Source organism: Bidens hawaiensis, unplaced genomic scaffold (genome assembly GCF_021521415.1).
Source record: "Bidens hawaiensis isolate Kalapana, Puna unplaced genomic scaffold, B.hawaiensis_p1.1 tig00027754_1, whole genome shotgun sequence".
Classification (NCBI taxonomy): domain Eukaryota; kingdom Viridiplantae; phylum Streptophyta; class Magnoliopsida; order Asterales; family Asteraceae; genus Bidens; species Bidens hawaiensis.
The window spans coordinates 91,533-113,901 of record NW_027505104.1 but is presented as its reverse complement, the minus strand read 5'-3'; the positions used below and the strand labels follow the sequence as shown (position 1 = coordinate 113,901).

At 32.0% G+C, this 22,369-nt stretch overlaps 2 protein-coding genes across 2 annotated transcripts in view; both read right to left on the bottom strand.

Annotated features, from left to right (window-relative positions):
* Positions 1-1,443: 1,443 nt before the first annotated feature.
* Positions 1,444-4,014, bottom strand: LOC143610740 (receptor-like protein kinase HERK 1). Its single transcript, XM_077085137.1, has 2 exons — positions 3,416-4,014; positions 1,444-2,175 (listed from the first exon to the last, which is right to left on the bottom strand). The coding sequence occupies exons 1-2, from the start codon at positions 3,752-3,754 to the stop codon at positions 1,444-1,446; spliced, it is 1,071 nt and encodes a 356-aa protein (XP_076941252.1). The 5' UTR covers positions 3,755-4,014.
* Positions 3,791-22,369, bottom strand: part of LOC143610739 (uncharacterized) — a 32,035-nt gene continuing 13,456 nt past the window's right edge. Inside the window, exons 2-5 of the mRNA XM_077085136.1 lie at positions 11,603-11,771; positions 10,783-11,489; positions 4,149-4,376; positions 3,791-4,090 (exon numbers count right to left, since the gene is read on the bottom strand). Of these exons, the coding sequence (XP_076941251.1) occupies positions 3,791-4,090; positions 4,149-4,376; positions 10,783-11,489; positions 11,603-11,771 (1,404 nt within the window). The remainder of the gene's footprint in view (positions 4,091-4,148; positions 4,377-10,782; positions 11,490-11,602; positions 11,772-22,369) is intronic.

The window sequence follows — 22,369 nt, the reverse complement described above, 5'->3', positions numbered from 1 at the left end:
TGTATGTACACATGTGTTGAAAAAATTAAAAATAAGTATTATACATACATGTATAAATTAACAAATTATGTGATTGAGTATGAAAATTGATCATGTATGTATGTACTTATGTATGTATATAAATTAAAAAATAATGTAAATGGAGAGGAAAATGATAGTGTGCATACATGTACAATCAAGAGAAATGATAATGTATATATGTGTACATTTTGTAAATGAAGATTAAACGTTAATATATATGTGTGTTCATAGTAATATAAAATTCAAAGGCTAAACCGAGATTATTTTTCTTGAAACCGGGATATGCTAGATAAAGGTTTTGGTTTTTTTACTCTTTTAAGTTTTACGTACTTTTATGTTTTACAATTTTTTTTTATTTTACTTTTTTGTGTGTAATATACATATATGTACATAATAAAAAAACTAAAGGCTAAACCAATCATATATATATATATATATGATCAGGATCATGTGAGAACTATTTGAAATTGAGATCTTTAAGAACCCATTTTAGACCACAAAAAACCCAAAAATAAAAAAAAAATCATAAAACATAAAAAGCCGCAAAAATGAAAAAAGTAAAAAAATCAAAGTTCTTATTTATCATCTCGATTCTATAAAAAAAAACTGTCTCGGTTTAGCTAAATTATACACATATGTATAATATGTACATACATGATTTTTTTTACACATATGTACAATTTTAGGTAAACGATAATGTACATATGTGTACATTACGTAACTAGAGATTAAATAAAATTATACACATGTTTATAACACGAAAGTTTTTTTTATTTTTATTTTATGAAACTGGAATGAAATATAAGAATTTTAATTGTTTTTACTTTAAAATTTTTGTTTATTTTTGTTTTTTAATTTTTTTAAATATTTTGTTTATAGGTTTTTTTGTGGCTCAAAATGGTTCTCAAAGTTTTCAATTTTCAAAGAGTTCTCTTAGGATCATATATATATATATATATATATATATATATATATATATATATATATATTGGAAATCGGAATGCTAGATAAACGTTTTGATTTTTTTATTTTTTTTTATTTTTGCGTTTTATTTTGTTTTACAATTTATTTTATTTTTTAATGGTTTGTAAAGTTCTCAATTTCTAAATGGTTCTCACACGATCCCAATCTATTATATGTGTGTGTGTGCCTGTTTTGTATTTATTCTTGTCATTAAAAGATTATTGGTGTAAAATGTTAGCATAAATAACTTCTTATGATGAACACAAACTAAGTTTATGGTTTTTATTAATGCGTTTAAAGGAGGACCACGAGCTTTTGTAAAACTTACTTGAAATTCTAGTGCCTTTTTAAGTTCTATCAAAACTTTTTTGGTTGTCGGCCGTTTCTCTCTATCTTGATATAAGCATTGGTAGGCAATCTCTTGAAATGTAGTCAATGATTTCGGCTCGATCTGATCCTTTATTTGCTAGAACACCACCTCTTCATGCTTTGGTTGCCTTTTTGTTTTTGGATTTCAAACGTCGATCTCCCAAACAAGATCTCAAATAAAACCACACCAAATGAATATATATCAGATTCTATGGTTAAGAATCTTGATTTTTCATGAAGTGGATCCATGTATCCCGGTGTGCCACATGCATAATCGATGACATACTCTATTTTCTGAGTTATCGGGCTTATTAAGGAAAGCCCAAAATCAGCAAGTTTTGCTTTCCAATCACGGTTTAGTAAAATGTTAGCAGTTTTGATGTCCCTATGTATCACCTTTGCTTGTTTTCCAACTCCTTCATGAAAGAAATTTAGAGCAATTGCAACATCAATGCATATGTTAAGTCGTTTCACCCATGTAAGGGAAGCATTATTCAGCTGCCTATCGAGACTCCCTCTGGGCGCATACTCACAAACAATGAGTTTTTCATCTTGTTCATCGCAATAGCCTATAAGACCAATGACATTTTCGTTCTTATACTCCAAAAGAATTTGAAGCTCAGTCCAAAATTGGATTTCTCCTTGACCAAACCGTGTATCCAATCGTTTTGCAACAACGGTTTTAAATCCATCACCATCTCGAAGGTTTCCTATAAAGACTCTTCCAAATCCTCCCCCACCAATGCAATTGTCATTATGAAAGTTTTGTGTGGCCTCTTTTATGTCTTCAAGTGAAATTCTAGGGTTGTTTTTCTTGTTTTTCTGTTAAACATGTGCCAAATAAAATATATAAAAATTGATAGTTAAAATGGTGCTGAAAACGGCAACAAAAAAAAATTAAAATACTATGGAGAATTATAAAATGATGATCAATTGAAAATTTGGTGACATCATAGACTTCAATAATGAACAATATGTTTTTGAAACGCTTGATAAATGTCCTTGATCCATTAAAATGCACTATGCTAATTCAGCAAAGTCCTAAACTCACAATCTAAATTCTAAAAACGTTATTCAACGAGAACATAATAGTAAACTTGATACGTTGAGTCTAGTAACCTTAGAGCATCTCCAATGTGATGTTTAATTCTGACGTGGCATTGTTCAGAATTCTGATCTGTATAAATGCACATTGGAGGTGATGTTTAGGTTAGAGCATACCCACAAAATTGGATTAAAGTAAACACGATAAGTGAGCTCAATGTATCTGAGTTTATAAAAATAAAATATATAACTAGGTGATTTTATGGAATATATGAGTGTTTAAAAGTGGATGTAGTGTTTGACAAAAAATAAGAATTTTTAGTGTTTGAAAGTGGATGAATGAAAATCTTATTTGGCCGCTTATGTGTCGCGTTTAGTTCTTTTTTACTCATCCATCATTGTGGATAAAAGACCACTTTGACTCACCATTTTCCAAGACTAACCAACTTTTTGAAAATCCTTAAAGTGACTGCTTCTAACCGTCTTTCCACCCTTTGTGTAACTTGTAACTGACAACCACCTGATTTGCAATCCAATAAAATTCCTTTCATAGATTTATATTTGTGGGATCGCACAAATTATTTGTGGAGAACCGGACAAGCTTAAAACCAAATAATAAAAATTTGTATTTATGTATTATTATATGTGTGGTCCTCCACATATAGTATCTACGGTCTCACAAATTAAAATAGGTGGAAGGATTTTATTACATTATAATCGAGCGGATTGCCGATTACAAAATGGGCGGAAAGATGGTTTAGAAGTGACTATTTTTAGGGATTTTTCACAAAGGATGGTTACTCTTGGAAAGTGGTGGGTCAATCAGTCAATGTGGGGTTTTTTTTTTAATTTTCTTTTTATGGGATTTTCACTTTAAACCATGTAAACCTAACAGTATGTGCTTTCCTAATTTTAATCTAATGTCGCCAAACATTTTGCATTACTTTTAAAGTTTAATGTGAATCAGCACACTAATTACTAACTGGATCAATAATATAAAGTTAAAACAATGGCTTACTTGAAAGAATAATGCTTTCTCAAGTTCCTTAACAACCACTTTCATTGTTGGACGTTGGTCTTGAGTTTTTGCCACACACTGATATGCAATCTTAATAAATGTGTGCAAGGAATCCATGTTGGGTCCTATATTTAGAACAAAATTGTTTTCACCGGTTTCTTCCTTTATTATAGGATCGATCATCTCCTCTAGTATTCTCGTCTGGAAGCTTCGTCTTGCCACATGGGCTAGCCCTTCGTCATTCTCCTTAATGTAAATTGGGTCATTGGCTATCCTCCCACATAAAATTTCAAACAAAACTACTCCAAAACCATATACATCGGATTCTCTTTTTAACATATTAGTCTTCTCATATTCAGGATCTATGTAGCATGTTCAGCCAGTCCATTTGAGATAGAGAGCTTCGTCTTCTTGACTTGGAGGCAGGAATACAGACCACCAAAAGTCAACAATCTTTGCCCCCCAGTTCTCGTCCAACACGATGTTGTAGCTACATATATCACGGTTTATTATCTTCTTTTGGTCTTCCATCTCATGGTGCATGTACTTTAATGCATGTGCAACATCAACGCAGACATGTAAACGTTTTTCCCAAGTCAAAATACGTTTGTCGTTGACGTTTATCAAACAAGCACCAAGGTGACCATTAGAAAAATTGTCAATGATAAGGATCATCTCAGAACCATCAACACAAAATCCAAGTAATTAAGGTGACTATGTTGGGATGTTTAACACTGCTAAGCATTTCAATCTCTGTAAAAAACTCTTTTTCTCCGGAATGATATCGTTTCATAATCACAATCCCTTTAACAGATGAAGGATGTTCTTTACCAAAATGGTCGAGTTCTGCTCTGTACAAAGTAAAGCCATCCCCAGATCGAATTTTGTATGCATCTGAAAAATCATCTGTTGCTAATTTAATATCAGCGAGACGAATCATCAAGTGTTCCAAGTTGTTTATCTGCAAATTAAATATGTGACACGGGAAAACAGAATTACAGCTTATACTTTCTCGAAAAATAAGAAGGAAACTAAATTTATGTAGTTAATATTTTGCTGTTTTTTTCTAAAGAACTGAAGACTACATCGGAATCCATCTCTCCACCACATGGCCATCATTAGTTAATTCCGTAAAGCTTTATATCCTTTGTGTTAGTACTAACATTTATGCATGAAATTAGACATATTGTAAATAGGAAACTTGGTCACTTTGATTATCTACGACTGTTACTTTGTTGAGATGCTAGTTTTAAACACATTTTTTTACTAAGTATTTATTCTTTACATCTTTAGGGGAAGTTCATATATTATTATCTTAAACTTCTGATATTTCATGAGCTTTTTCAACCAGTATGGTGTTTTTAAAATAGCTATTTACCATCTTTTTAAACAACAAACTAACACACTCCTAAATACTCCTGTAAATTTACCTATGGTAACGTTGTAATGGACCAAATCAAACAGACGAGACCTAATTCATGTACGTCCGTTAAACTTTTATCGGACAAACGAACAGTTCATGCATGAACACTTATAGAACAAAGTTTTGTGCTCATGTTTGTTTGTTAAGGAAATGAGCATGTAATTCATGTTCTTTCGTTAATTTTGTAAACTGATGCAAAGAGAGACTAATAGATATTAACGGACACAAACAAACGTAACTAGACACTAACAAAACATTTAGTTGAATAGCAATATGGTTTAGGGTTACACCACCGTGTGCCGGAGTGCAATCTACCTGCCACCACACTAGTGCTCGACAACGGCAGACTAGGTGCATTCGAAAGTCCATTGTTAGGCATCACCTTTCCTAAGGTATGTTATGAATTTTCATGTATATTTATAACAATGAAAGTTAGAAAAGGACCATGAAAGATTATACCACTTCGGCCTGAAAATGGTTGGGCTGGCCTTATTCTCTTTGACCCGACCCATTTTTTTAACTCAATCCATTTTGTGTCCCCTAGTGAAAATTGCCGGATCTACTCGTGTCAACCACCCGACCAAGAATGACGTGTCCACATCAATGTTTTAACAAACGGTATGTACTGGCCGGCTGAACCGACTAAACCGGATTTTGGTAAAGTAACCTGGTATTTTTGGGCGATTTGCTACAACATTGTACCACCGGTCTTTTTAAAAAATACCAGTTTAAACAGGCAAACCGATTTTAAGCCCAAGAGATTTTTGATACTTTTTTTATGGCTCATGATTTTTTTTAAAATGACTTTTAACCTAGCGGATTACATTGAAATGAGTAAACACAGTAAACGACAGTTTTCGCTAATCATCTAATTTTATAATCCTACAAATCCAAGGTTGGTTTCTTTACGTTTTTTGTAATTGATTAAGTTCGTATACAAAGTACAAACTTCCTATTTGACTCGATCATTGTTCATGCGTGATGTTTATTAATGCACTTTTGGGTGATTTAATTAGTTGAACTTGTATTTATATAGAGTTAGAAGGTAAATTATTCAACACGATTGAACCTCCTGATTCAACCGATTTTAACATTTTTAAACCAAATCTAATACAAGTAAATTACCGAATTTTAATACATTGTTCACACTCTCTGTTTTTACTAATTTTCCCATTTCCAACCCGTAGGCTTTAATATTATACAATTAAAAAGAACTGCATACTTTGATCAAATTACTTGATCAAATAATTTGGTCAAATAAATAACAATTTTTGATATTTGATGTAATACCATACTAGGGTGAAGTTATTCTTTTAAAGGGAACATAAATAAGGAGGATGAGAAGAATTTGTAGCCATATAAAAAAATCTCTTAAAAAAACTTTAAAAATAAAAAAAATCATAACTCAAAATTTAATAAAAAAATAAAAAAAATAAAAACACAAAAATGTTTCACTGTCTTTCTCGTTCTCATAAAAAAAACAAAACATGGTAAGTGAAAAAAATCGTTGTCTTTTTATTTATCATTGTGTTTTATGTTTATTTCGACATTGATTGTGTCTATTTTTCTTAGCATCATGTCTTTTTTTCTTTATTTTGTGTTACATTACTCAACATTGTGCTATATTTTGTTTGGCATTGTGTTAAATTTTGCGATCTATTATGCCTCTTTTTAGTTATTATTGTGTCGTTTGTTCATTTTCGTCATTGTGTCGTTGATCTTGGCATTGTGTCTTTTCATCAATTGTTTTATTTTTTAACGGGAATTATGGCGAAAAGATTTTAGTTTTTTTAATTTTTTCCGGTTTATTTATATTTTGAGTTATGATTTTTTTATTATTATTTTTAATTTACTTTTAAGTGACTTTTTTTGTGATCATAAATCATTTTCAAACTTCTCATTTTTGTCTCCATTTGTATTTTAACTTTACCCTACTATATTAATATATTGGCATTCACATCTTACAATACTATTAAAGCAATACAATGTGTATACATGACATCATTCTAGGTTGTCCACCTCAATGTCATGTCATTGCCAAGTCACATGTTTCTTTTCTTATTAATATCAAATCATCTCATTCACATTTATAAACCTTAAGATTGGAAACCATAGGGATTTCTGTTTCGGATTACTACATTCACCATCGCCTATTCCGGTAAGTGAGATTAATCATTTTCCGTAAGGTTTTATTTGATTCTCTAATGGCTTATTATCATATTATTTATTATTTTATTGACAATTCTTTTTTTTTTTCGTTTTTGTTTGTATTGATTTTAATTATTATATGATTTTCTTATAATCTCTTTAGGTTCTTTATCAAAATCCAAGATTCAATGAAGATATTACGGTTTTTCGGCAAGGTTTATTTGATACTCCAATAGTCGATTCTCATGTTATTCATTATTTCATTGTCAGTTCATTTTCTTTGTCATTATTTCATATTATTCATTATTTCCGGCTATTGGTAATTATTCTGGTTATACAGTATAACATTAATTTTATATTTGTTCACATTATTCAAATTTTTCATAATTGGTAATTCAATTTATTATGTGATATTAATTGTTATTGTATTTATTGTTGATTATTCCGGTTACTAACCAAAATTCCGTTTACTCCAAATAATATATTGTTAATCTTATCAAAATAATTCTATATTAATACAATTCACCTTATATTATTAATACAATTCACCTTATATTATGATAATATTACAAAAAATCAGACGATATGACTATTAATGTTTTCTAAAATAGTTATAAAATATATTGATTTGATTATATTAATGTTTTTCATGACAGTTATAAAATTAATTGATTTGATATTAATGTTTTCCAAAACACTTATAAATTTAACTGATTTGACTATGTTAATGCTTTCCAAAACACTTATAAATTTAAAAAATTTGACTACGTTAATGTTTTCCAAAACATCCAAGTCATTTTTTTTATAATTATAGAGTAATAGAAAGCGAAATAAATCACACATTACTAATTATGGTAATTAGTATTATTTCTTTAATGTTCAATATGATTTTTTATTAGTATTCCCGTGACTTTAGTTTACTTTTTAGGCGTTGCGGTTCATGATATGAATGTGACAGTTGTCATATGCAAGTTTTATCCAATTTTAAATTAATTTACATATTTCATTTTTATTTTATTTTGAAACATTGTACAAGCACATTATGAAGTGGAAAGAGAATGAAAAGGAAGGTCATTACATGAATTTGATGAGATGATATTTCAAGTTTGTTGTCAATAACTTGATCATTTTCCGGCTGTTGTACTCGCTCCTCCTACAAGGAGACATTTTCCGGCTGTTGTACTCGCTCCTCCTACAAGGAACAATATGAGAGAGAGAAAAACTGATAAAAATTATAAATTGGTAATGAAAAACTATAAATTTGTAATAAAATTATATATTGGTGATGGAAAACGAATTCAAATTGCATTTTTCACTAAAAAAAAAGTTACTGGAAAAATGATAAAGTGGTGAAAAAAACAAAAGGAATGTCTTACGAGAATTTCATGAGTCGCTATCCCAAGTTTCTTGGCAACTTGATCTTTATGTAGTTGAACTCGCTCCTCCTTTAAGAAATAATACAGAGAGAAAAAAGTTATCGCTAAAAACTATAAATTTGAGTTTAAAAACTACAAACTTGAATGAAAAACTATTTAACGAGAAAAGACTATATAACATTAAGAGGACGCACGCATAAGGCCCCATGTAAAGTTCAACTCAATAAGAAGTGATGGAACCATAAACTATTATTCAAAGGCGCGCGCGTAAGGCCCTATGTATTTTATATTTATGTATAGATCGAACTCTTTTTAAAGATAAACTAGAGAACTTCATTCAAAATTGTATTACATATATATAAATATATATATAGAAAAGAGTTTAAATAAAAAACAATTACTTTATGAAAAGTGTGAGAAGACTTTAAAATAAAATACAACACTTAAATAAGACACTATACCAAACAAATAGGAAACTATATAACATTTAGAAAACTATCAATCTCAACCACTAGATCCTGGATCCAAAGGGTATACATCTACTCTTATGCTTCTCACTATTGTTTTTTACGTTAACCCTACCATATGTATATATATATATATATATATAACATTTAAAAAATGGAAAATTTCTAAAATGACCAATTTATAGAATTTGATTCCAAATTTGCCCCCCCCCCCTAATTCAAGTTTCCAACTTTGTCCACTGGTGTCTTGTCTCTCCGGTGGCATGATAGCGAACATCGATGATGTGCTAGTAAACACAGGGTTGACGATGCATATCTGGTGCTAACGTAGGGTTGACGATGTGTTTCTTGTGCAAACACAGGGTAGACGACGCGTTAGGTATTAAAATTGGGTTCAAACCATGCGTTTAGGATTATCAAGATTTGAAATGCCAGTTAGAGGATAGTGTTGTTAAGCAGGCTAAGTATTGCACCCGTAATCTTGGAGTGTTTTATGTTGTCGACTATGGCTTCATGTTGGTGTCTTGTTTAATGTTAGTGAAGATGCATTCTCGTTTTTGTATATTTTATGTATTCTATGTGTTATTTAATAAGAAATAGTGAACATAAGGCAATACAATTAAACAATTTGAAGATGATTTTCAATTACAAATATGAAATCTTACATCGAAAGCCTTGCAAATCTCAAGAACATGGGTCTTACGTTCACTATTTCTTATTGAATAACACTGAGAATGCATAAAATATACAAAAACTAGAATGCATCTTCACTAACATTAAACAAGAAACCAACATGAAGCCATAGTCGACAACATAAAACATTAAAAGATTACCGATGTAATATTTAGTCTGTTTAACAACACTATCCTCTAACCGACCTTTCAAATCTTGATAATACTAAACGCATGGTTCGAACCCAATTTTAATACCTAACGCATCGTCTACCCTGCGTTTTCACAAGAAACGCATCGTCAACCATACGTTAGCACCAGAAATGCATTGTCAACCCTGTGTTTACTAACACATTTTCGGTGTTCGCTATCATGCCGTCGGAGACGAGATACCAAAGAGAAAATTGGAAACTTGAATTAGAGGGGACAAATTTAGAATCAAATTCTAAAAATGGGCCATTCTAGAAATTTTTTCTTAAAAAAAGTACATTTATCGAAAGCTGAGAAAACACGTTGCAGATGAAAGAGTGCTTGCAGATGGCAATGAAAGAGTGCTTGCAGTCCGCAATTTAAAAAAGTTGTATGACATATATGTCTTACATGATGATATATTACATGAATGCAATAAAACTATTTTCTTTTTCTTTTTTTCTTCTGTAGTAATTCCTGAAAATATACAAAAAATTTGAAAAAAAAGGTACTATTGCAATAATGCAATATATGTATTGCATGTGTGTAAAACTAAATATGCCTATTAGGACCAAAAGTATTTTCTATCGGGTCATCATGAAATTTTCTTTTTACGGATTGTATATATGTAATAGTACATAGGCTCATTGCGGGCCGCAAGCACTTTTCATTGCAGTACTTAGTGTGTTTTTCATGAAGTTCTATAATTCCCTATTTAACATTGAGTTATCTCATAATCCTCGTATATATACACACACGCACACACACACGTTGAGTTTCTTTCTGCACTCAAAGAAAATTAAGAACTCTTAACAAATAACTATTTTATTTATTTTGTGAATTTAATATTATTTTAGAATAGTTTTATGATATATTATATATAAAATTGTGATTACATATATAAATCACATGTTTATATATATATATATATAATAAACAAATTTCCAAAATTGTAATCATAAGGTTATATATAAAAAGTAACAAAACTACCCTAAAACAATATTAATATACAATGAAATAAAATAAAATAGTTGGGTGTTAAAAGCTCTTAAATTAGGAGTTTTGAAATGAACCTCATCACACACACACACACCTGATTTACTTGATAGAATAATGCTTTCTCAAGTTCCTTGAGGATAACTTTCATTGTTGGACGTTGGTCTTGAGTCTCTGTCACACACTGGTTTGCTACTTTTAAAAATGTGTGCAAAGAATCTTTGTTGATTCCACTTTCTTCCTTCAGTATAGGATCTATCAAGCCATCTAGTGAATCCATGCAAAAGTTTTGTCTTACCACATCAACTAGACCTTTCTCACTCTCTTTAAGGTAAATTTGATTGTAAGCATGCCTTCCACATATAATTTCAAACAAAACTACCCCAAAACTATACACATCTGACCCTCTTGTTAGCCTACCAGTCTTAATATATTCTGGATCTACGTGGTACCATGAGTCATAATTTATTTTTGTATAAAGAGCTTCGTCTTTTTGATTTTGAGGCAGGAATACCGCCCACTCAAAGTCTTCAATCTTTGCCTCCCACTTCTCGGTGAACCCAATTCTGGCAGTATTTATATTACCGTGTATTAACATTTTCTTATCCTCCATCTCAAAATGAATGTAATTCAACGCATGGGCAACATCAATGCAAATTTTCAAACGTTTTACCCAAGTCAAACCACACATTTCTTTGACGTTTCCCAAATAATGCCTAAGGTATTCATTAGAAAAGTTCTCAGTGACAAGCATCATATCAAAACCTTCAACACAGAATCCTAATAGATGACTATGTTGTGATGCTTAACACAAGCAAGCATATTAAGTTCTGTAAAAAATAATTTTTCTTCTTGCTCGTCATCTATAGGAAGGAAGCGTTTTATTACTATAGCGTTGTGTCTCTTAAGTAGCTCGCTTGTATTCTTCCCTTCTATGGAGGAAGGTTTTTCTCTATCAAAATGGTCAAGTTCTACTTTATATGCAGTATAGTATTCATTAGATCCAGTTTTATATGTGTTAGAAAAATTTTGGGTGGCTAATTTTATGTCTTCAAGTTGAATCTTCAGATGTTCCAGGTTCTTTCCCTGAAAAAAAAAGTAACAAGGGAAAAAAGATTTACAAATTATGAAATTATATATACTGGTTAAAAATATGGGAACTAATTTTTTTGGTTAATATATTTTGATCACTAAATTGTCGTCGTATCCTATTTTCTTTATAATTGGATGATTTTGGTCAATTTTTTTATAATATGGTTTTGATCAAATACAAATAAATTAACATGCTAATTATGTAAATCAAGTAGAGTTTGTAATTACATAATTATATCATAGAGTAACTCCATGATGTAATTACATATGATGTAATTACATAATTACTCTACTTGTTTCTCACAATTAGCACGCTAATTTCATTTGTACGTTAACGTTTCCCTTAATAATAAAACGAGCATGTAATAAATAAAAGTAAATGTATATTTGTTAAAACTTTATGAAGTTCATTTTTAATATGTATATTTAATACATGTTAAAAATCAAATTTGTACATGTTATTTAATCAATAAACTATTAAGTAAAATAATACAATATAACTAAAATAAAAAAAATTGTTTAATATATTTTAGCCAGCCGATTATTTAAACCAAAAACATCTACCTATATAATAAAAGAGTGTATTTTTAACAACCATTTTTTTCTACTTTTCATCAAATCAATTTAAATTGCCACATGGCATATTGACATTTTTTTTTTCATTTTCATTGAAATATTTTTTTATCAAATCTATTTAGATTACCATATGCCATTTTGGCATTTTTTTTTTATATTTTTTTCATTAAAATACTTTACATCAAATCTGTTTGAATTGTTACATGACATTTTGGCATTTTTTATTTTTTTCTTTTCATTAAAATATTTTTAATCAAATTTCTTTAAATTGCCAAATGGTATTTTGCCATTTTTTTTATTTTTCTTTTTCATTAAATTAAAATTCAATTCACATATAGCGGGTTATGTAAACAACCAGACTATGTCAAAAACAATTTTATTTACATCCTTCAGGCTTAAACCTAATAATTCTATGTAATCCTCAACCCTAATTCTATAATTATTATACCCTAATTCAAAGTATAAATGCGATTAGACTATGCATATTCAGTTAACGATCGCCGTCTGCTTTTGCATTCGTTTTCTATATTGGAATTATAAGGTTTGTTTAATTTCATCTTTTTACATGTGTTTCAATCGATATGGGTATCGATTTATCGAATGCAACACATAATTAAAACATTCATAGGAGATTCGTTGGTAAAAACATGGATTTCGATAAATTAATTATATTTTTGGTTCTTTGATTAAATCAAATTTATGAAATGGGACTTCTCAAATTTTATTACTTTGGTTTGAAATTAAATAGTTCTATTCAAATTTCTATATAACTTTATGCAGCATGACATATATATATATATATAGTCTCCATGAAAGCTTACCAATAGAAAACCTCAAAGTTTTGTAACGTTTGTTAACTACTACAAAACACTAATGTCTATTACGTGTATGATATTGGTAATTTTATGATATTAACAAAAGTGTTTGTAAATGTTTATATTATCATTTATTTATCGTTTTTATTTATTATTACCATGTGTACTACATGTGTTTTTTTATTATATAATTTTTACTAACCCGTGTATCAAGCGGGTTCTAACCTAGTAACCAATATATAGTTAAGCCTTACAACTTTTCCCCCTCCAAAAGCTATTATCTTAATTGACCATAATACATGTCTATATTCACTTTTCTTTTACATTTTATTTATATTATATTTATAAATTTTTATAAAAATATATATTAACATATTTTTTTTTTACTATATATTCCAAAATACTTGGTGAAATCCAAAAATTAACAACAAACCATGTTTGTTAAAGATTGAAAATAATATATAGTTTCAAATGTTATCATTAAATATTTTACTGTGTATATTGTTGAAGATTATACAGAAAAACAAAACTCGAACGTACTTTCATTTTACAAAGTATTTTTTTTAGTTATTAAATCATAAATCTATGCTTAAAAGTTGATCCATTTTTTTTAAATCAATTCATTTATCTATTATTATTATTATTGTTATTATTATTATTGTAAATTTGTCATATAATTTTTAAATATATGGTTTAAAGCTATCAATATATTTTTTCGATTAATTTAGTAAACTATATATTTTTTTGGTTAATTTAGTAAATATATACCAATTTTCATATATAAAAAAGTTTATCATATTTAATTTCTTGGTATTTGTTATCAAAGATTGTTTCAGGTTTTGTGAAATCTAAATTTGGTTTTTACAGTAAAAAATTGATAAATAGATTGTTTGGTACATGTTAACTACATCTGGGTCAAAATTTGTTATGGGTAAAAAATGAGAAATCTAAGTATTTTTAAAGTTTGAGAATGAAAATAGATTTATAATCAAATTTGTTACGGGTTTAAAGTGTTGACTTGAAATGTCAAACTTTTGAAACTTAGATTTTTAAACATGACTTGGGTTTCAAATTTATTTTCAATAACATTTTTGGAAAAAAATTAACAGGTTCGGGATTTGGTAAATTGATTATTTTTCCCTCGACTATTAAAATTTAAGAATAGTTTGTGAACACTTACGATCTGTCATCCCCTGGCCTATCAATGTTTCTAACTTGTATCAAATTTGATGCATTTGTGTCAGCATTAATTTATCCTTCAATGGTGATCAGAACGTTACATGAGAAGTATGTCATGCAACACTATGCTCAAATGAATCAAATTATTCACAAAATTAAATGGGTTAACATGTTATTTTTTATGTTGTCAAACTTATCAAAATCTTTTTCATAGTTTATCTTAGAAAAACATAGTTCTTTAAGAACACCCGTCGTTATAAATTTAATGTTCTCATTTCCTTCTATGAGTTGCAAATTCATAAATATATCAATAAAGGTAACGCTCCTTCAGTATTCAGGCTTTAGGCTGAGTGGTCAAAACTACTATCGTATGACTATTGTATGAAAAGTCTTCTTCTTGCATTCTTTCAATTATACATATATGATACTGACAATGAAAGTTTCAATAAAATGAGTTTTCTCGGATACGTTTTTGAACGTGCATTTTTATGGGTCGGGCTAAACGTACCCCTCTTCTACTTGTCATACCCCCTCCCCTATACTTTCACTTCCTTTAACAATTTTATTTGACAAATTACATCCCTCTAACATTTTTTAATATTAAATCAAAAATTTATAAAGTTTTAATTTTTTGTAAGTATATAAAAACGTTCTTAAAACTAAATAAAAAGTTTAAGTATAAGGAAAATGTTCCTTAAAAAATTTAAAAACCATTTTAATTATATTTCTCTAGCTAGTTTCTTTATTTTTTATAAAATATATTTAAAGAATAATGGTATAATGTCTTTATGATAACGATACAAAACGTACTGCATATTTTTATATTTTTTCTTTTCATATGTCTTTCCCCATATACAAAAATTGTTAGATTCATGGCATTAGATTAATGACACTTGAGAATAGAACCAAAGTTGTTGATCAAGTCATATATTATTTAATCTTTTTTTATTTATTAAAAACTAATACAATTTTTATAATGGAAGCTATCTCTAAAGTTATTATAAAAAAACACTTTATAAAAAAATTAAAAGAAAAATAAACGGTTTAAAGAAGGAAAAAACGGTTTTAGTTGTTTTAAAATAATTAAAAAACGTTTTATAATATATATAAAAAAATTCTTTAAAAACATAGAGAAAACGTTTTTAAACTAATGATAGTAATATATAACGAAGTGACAAAAAGTAGAACAAAAGGATTATAATCGTATTAATGTGAAACTGGGAGGACGTATATTTAGTAAAAATAGAGGGAGGGGAGGGGGGGGGGGTACATTTAGCGAAACAGGATCAAATACATTTTACTCTTAACATGAAAACGGTGAGAACCAATTTGTTGTTATTATTAGGTTTATTTTTATAGGTGTTTGTTGTTATTTTTTGTTCGTATTTGCTAATTTTCGATTATAAGATGTTATAAGTATTTGCTGATTTATATTTTGTTGTTATTGTTAGATGTTTTCTTTTGTTGTTATAAGTATTTGTTGGTATTTGCTGTTATTATTTTGTTCTTGATTTTGATTATTTTATTGTAATTTTTAGGTTTTTATATTTGTTATTATAATCATTGTTTATGTAGATTGATATTGTTGTTGATATTGTTTCTTATGTTATCATTTTTTTATAAATTGGTATTATTTCTTACGTTATCATGTTAAGATTAAAATGTACATGAACCTTCCCCTATATAGCAACACCCTTTTTTATTAAGTTTCTTTAAAAAATCATTTTGTGATATAAATAAAGTCAATATATATACACAAGCATAGATGTAATACAATTTTTCATATACGTTATATAGTTATTTTCTTTACTTATAATTTTATAATTTGAATAATCACGTGTGTTACATGGGCTATAAAACTAGTTATGTTATAAAAACCAATTTTTTTGATTCCGTTCGGGCATTGGAGTTTGCTATGATGGATTAGCGGTACTTCACGTAGTGCAAATAGTTTTGTGATGTGGTAATGCAATCTTATGAGACTGAGGTTCGTAAACAAGTAGTAATGATCAATGCCGTAAACTTAATTTGTAGAACACTTGGATTTTTTTAGCTAGGCTGTGGGTTTATCTTTTTTTAAAATTTCTTATACTTTTTGGAACTCAAACCTAGGACCTTTTAAATGTGTAAAAAACTTTGTTTTTGTCACCGGGACCAACCCCGGGAGAGGTGTAGGTTTATCGAATATATTTTTAAGTGTATTTGTGTCTATATGAATATGTGGCAATTAAGTTACATGGGCAAGTGTACATGGGGGTAGTTTATACTTTGTAGATTTCCTCTTTCTAGCGTAGTGGGTAATCAAAATTGCACATTTCCACATTAGCTGCACTTATCGTTATTTTGTTCAGTATTTGTCACATATTAATATAGACTGCCCCTATGTTTAAGGTTAATTATTCACTTATTTGCTTTCTTTCTTTTTCACTTCCATATTAAAGTAGATCGAACAACACTCACCAACCCAACGCCATTTCTTCTGCTCAAAGCTTCCAACAACGATAAGGATGAAAGGCAGAACGTAATCAAAGGCAGGGGCGTAGCTTTCAAGGGGGCGGTGCGCCCCGGGTCACCGCCATTTTATAGCTTCGCAGGGTGAATTTTTGCGATTTCGTTCGAAAATTTTATAGGTATTGAGACCAGTCACCTCTCAATGACTACGGTCACCCCTATAACTTAGCCCAAACTTTGTCACTAATCAAAGGAACATAGATGGAATGTATAATTCATAATCACAATATTGTATTCAAAACTGTTTTCACTTGTGTACATATGTGTTGGGTTCGTAGGCCTTTTGTTTAGGCTCGGTTTATTATTTGAAGTTTAAAGGGCAGACGGGTGTAGGGTGGCCACACTGAAGCCCGGCCCGGTTTGGAATTCTTGTTGAATAAGAAGCAAACCCTAGATTAATCTTATATATTTGAAATTATGTACTTGTAATCTTTTGTCACTCAATAAAGAATATCTAGTTGTCACCCGTGGACGTATGTCAGTTTAGACCGAACCACGTTAAATCCGCGTGTTCGTTTATTGCTTTCGTGTTTGTGCTCGGTTAGTGTGTGTGTTTAATTCTAACAAGTGGTATCTAGAGCTTAGGTTCAGATCACATGAAGAACACGTTGAACCTGTTCGGTTTGTCGCCACCAGTTTTCGATCGTGATTTAGGGTTTCGCGACTGTGCAACCGCCGTCACTTAACCAGTCTTCACGATACGGTTTTGTGAAACAATCAGCAGGTATATACACGGTCAAATTACCTTTTAGGCCTTGAATTAGGGTTCTAGTCTATTTTGTTTTCTTTTGGGCCACCTTTAATTGGCGTAGAAAACAAAGTTTCTTTTGGGTTAACAACCAAGATTCTTGAAGGCAGAAGCATAAGTTATTTATATTAGATAGTTTGACCAGCACATTCCCACGTTGTACGACCAGATCAAGTTTATTTCTTTTGGGCCAAAAGACCTGGGTAGCTTAGCCCGGAAACATATTTGGTCGAGATCTAATACGAGCCAAGAACGTTTGAATCAAGATCCTATTTTTTGTTGAAGAACAGTTGTGTAATCAGAAGAAGCGTTAAAGATACGGAGAACCAGTGCCAACCGCGTTTGTCAAGTTTTATCGTTTCGGTTTAAAGTTTCAGTTTCTGATTTTTTCAGTTCGTTATTCCGCTGCATTTAAATAGGTTGATTGTTTAACAGAGTTCAGTAGAACAACCGTTAAGTTCAGGCCCGTACCATTGTTGTGTCTATCTCTGTTTTTCAGGTTTTTGTTTTAGCCATTGTCATGGCAGAAGACAGAAAGGTTTCGATACAAAAGTTTGATGAACAGAAATTTGGTTGGTGGAAGATGCAAATTGAAGCGCTACTTTTTCAGAAAGACTTTGATGTAGTGTTTGAGAATGAAAAACCAGAAAAAGTTATCAGAAGCAGATTGGAAGAAGTTAGACAAGAAAGCTAGGGCTTGTATTACTTTATCGTTGTCGGAAGATGTGACGTTTAACGTCATGAAAGAAACCACATCCCCTGGTATGATGGAAGCACTATCCAACATGTATGAGAAGCCTTCGGCAACAAATAAGGTCTACCATATCCGAGAGCTAGTGACAACCAGAATGAAAGAGGGCGGGTCATTTACAATGCATATTAATAATCTTAATTCGAACCTCTCCCGCTTAGTGTCAGTCAGCATTAAGTTTGATGATGAAGTTCAAGGTCTTTTGTTATTATCCTCTTTGCCCAACAGTTGGTCCCAAACAGTGACTGCGGTTTGTAGTTCGTCTACAAAAATTACTTTTGATGGGATTCGGGATTTGATTCTTGGAGAAGATTCAAGACGCAGAAGTTCAGGTGAATCAGCAGGTAATATATTAGTCACAGAAGGAAGAGGTAGGGGAAAACATTGAGGCAGTGGGAGCAGGAAGATGAGTCAGTCTAGGAATCGTAAAGATATTGTATGTTGGGGTTTTAAAGAGAAGAGACACTTCAGGAATCAGTGTCCAAATGATAAGAATAAAAAGAAAGAAGTCAACACTACAGAAGAATGCCCAGAGGATGAGTTATTAGTTTTTAGTGTTGAGGATAATGTTGATGCTTGGGTGATGGATTTTGGTGCGTCCTTTCATGCCACTCACTGTAGTGAAACGATGAAGAATCTAAAGTTTGAGGATTTTGGAAAGGTTCGACTAGCGAACGATGATATTTTAGAGGTTACGGGTATGGGAGATGTTATTTGATAACTTCAGCAGGTACTTCTTGGACTTTGAAAGACGTGAGGGTTATTCCAAGTTTGAAGAAACGTTTGATTTTAGTCGGGCAGTTGGATGACCAGGGTTGCGATTTTAAGTTCGGGAATGGGCAGTGGAAAGTAGTCAAAGGGAATCTCGTGGTTGCTCGTGGCAAGAAAATAGGTTCGTTGTATATGGTCGATATGTCACCGAAAGGAGTGGATCCAGTTTTGGTGAAAGACAAAATCCGGTTCACAGAATCTCGTGGGCAGAAGAAGGTTTGTTTTGCAAGTAACAAAACTAGAGCCAAAGTGAAGATTCAGGATGAACGAGCTAGGAAGGTTAAATCAGTCAGAGGATGTAACACCCCGACCGACGGCGGATTATACATCGGGGCGCTACGAATTGTTTCATTACTCGCGACACTATTTGGGTGTCAATATTTAATAAATACATTTCATTGCGCATGCGCAGAACACACCATAAAGTAACATAAATCACATATCATAACTCATAATATTTAAGTACATAAATTTGTCTTGTTATATTTTAAACTAGGTCCAAAGTAAAAGAAAACATCCTACGTGTCCTCGAGTTTCCAAAAGCAGCTACAGCAAACCTGAACATGTGTTAAAATAAAACGTCAACACTTGCGTGTCGGTGAGAAATCAAGTTTAATAGATATAAATAGATAATAACAAAGCACTGCGCGCAATATGTGTATAACTGGTGTTCAACATAGTGTGTAAACAGATTGTGATCAAGCCTAAATAGATCATAGCTCATAGTTCATAGCGTGCTCCAAATCGAGCAAAAACAATTAATCATTCGTGTATGTGCAAACAAACCAAGAAAATCAAAACAATAGGTCTCCCGTGTTCATCTAATGGATCCATGAAAACTTCGGAATAGGCCGATCAAAGCGGTTAATGATCCACACATACAAATATACAACACTAGTAAACGTCCATAACACATGGGTTTTGCGCTCAAAATTTCATAAACAAGTTTAAGACTCAAGTTGTAAGAACACATGAACATCCCAAAACGTTAAAAATAAAAGGGGATTAGGTACGAGATTACTCACTTGTAAAAGGTGCGTTGAAAGATAATGCAAGAACCAACTTTTAAACAAGCGAAAGTTAACCTATAAATAAGAGGTTATTGATATAACGATTGGTTTTTATGTCTTGAATATATGCAAGTCAGTTAAACAAATTATTTAAAAGAAATTATATATTAATTATTTACCGAGATTTCTGGGCAGAAAAGAAGAGAAGACGGATAGCAAAGAGGGGAGTTGGAGGCGTCGCTGAAGATCTTCGGCTGAGAGTAAGGAAGAGAGATTTTGGGGAGTGTTTAAGTGTTTAATTATCCAAGAAATTAGCTTTATTTATAGGAAAACCCTAGGGAACACATCCCTAGAATTGGGGAAAAAGATCTTATCAAATCAAAGCAAAAGATATCAAAAGCAAAAGATATGGTGGCAGCTGCAGGGGATGGGGAAGGCTGACAGGTTACTGTTCATAGCATGGGAGGGGTCAGTCAAAGTACTGTTCAAGACATGGAAAAGAAGATTTTAAAAGATTATGCCAGTTACTTTTTCTAACAACCAAGAGGGTTGGTAAGCAAACTGCGCCGAAAGTGACTTTTCGGACAGATGTCAGATCTGGCCTACTGTGCCCATACCTTGGCAGGTATAGCACAGGAGATAAGATATTTCAAAAGCATACAGGCTGGCTTAAACTGGGGAAAGGACTTAAGTGTCTAGCGCGAGAAGGCTTGAGTGCGCGAGGGCGAAGGCAGACAGAACAATCCTTAGCGCGCCGCGGGAAGAACTACAATCCTTAGCGCGCCGCGGGAAGAACTACAATCCTTAGCGCGCCGCGGGAAGAACTACAATCCTTTGCGCGCCGCGGGAACAGTTCGCCTCGCGTATCGCTGGAACAGCTGGTCTTCACGCAGGCTTCCTTATAAGGAGTCTGGCGCGTGGAGCTGCGCAGACATCCTTAGGCGGGAAGAACCAAATGACAAGCAAAGAGTTAAGAGAAAGGGGTTCAAGGCTTAAGGGTTAAGCAGAAGGGCGGGACGGCGACAAGAGAGAAAAAGGGCGGGACGGCGGAAAGGAATTATTATTATTATCATTATTATTATTATTAATAATATAAATATATATTTGATAAATTTATAAAGATTATAATCAATTTTTAAATCATAAAATCGGATCCGAAAACGGGTACCTGGGTCGGGTCGGATTTGGGCGGTTGTCACAGTCTCCCCTACTTTAAGAAATTTCGTCCCGAAATTTATCTCGAAGTAGGATGCGCAGAGAAAAGGTACGGGTATTTGATCTTCATTTGATCTTCCCTTTCCCAAGTGAACTCGGCTCCGCGCTTGGACTCCCAGCGAACTTTGACAATAGGGATGCGACTGCGCTTGGTTTGCTTCACCTCGCGATCCATAATCTCAACAGGCTTCTCAACGAAATGCATAGACTCATCAACTTGAACATCATCAAGTGGTATGTGGAGGTTCTCGTTAGCTAAACATTTCTTGAGATTGGATACATGGAACGTTGGATGCACATTGCTGAGCGCGGGCGGCAGGTCCAGTTTGTAGGCAACCATTCCCACTCTCGCAAGAATCTTGAACGGATCAACATAACGAGGTGCAAGCTTACCTTTCTTCCCAAAGCGGACAACACCCTTCCAGGGCGACACTTTGAGGAGAACAAGATCACCAACTAGAAATTCGAGAGGCTTCCGCCTGCGATCTGCGTAACTCTTCTGTCGGCTTCTGGCAGTCAGCAGATGATCACGGATCTTGGCGATTTTATCGGTTGTCTCTTGAACTAGTTCGGGTCCTGTGATTTGAACTTCACCCACTTCGTTCCAACAAATCGGTGAGCGACACTTTCGACCGTAAAGTGCTTCAAATGGGGCCATACCGATGCTGGAATGATAGCTGTTATTATAAGAGAACTCGATCAAAGGTAGGTGTGAATCCCAATTACCTCCAAAATCAAGAACACAAGATCGAAGCATACCCTCAAGGGTTTGGATAGTTCGCTCAGACTGTCCGTCAGTCTGAGGATGATATGCAGTACTCATGTCCAAACGAGTTCCTAACGCAGATTGGAGAGATTTCCAAAAGCAAGATATAAAACGGCCATCGCGATCGGATATGATGCTCAAGGGAGTACCATGACGGCAAACAATTTCTTTGACATATAGATGCGCAAGTTGTTCAACACGGTAGGTTTCACGAATGGGCAGAAAGTGGGCAGACTTGGTCAATCGATCC

Bases quoted from the DNA above. Each gene is read 5' to 3' on its own strand.
- LOC143610740 (XM_077085137.1), bottom strand. From the start codon at position 3,754: ATGTTAAAAAGAGAATCCGATGTATATGGTTTTGGAGTAGTTTTGTTT. The intron at 2,176-3,415 runs GTAAGCCATTGT...CATGTTTAACAG, and splicing joins AGAAAGCATTATTCTTTCAA to AAAAACAAGAAAAACAACCC.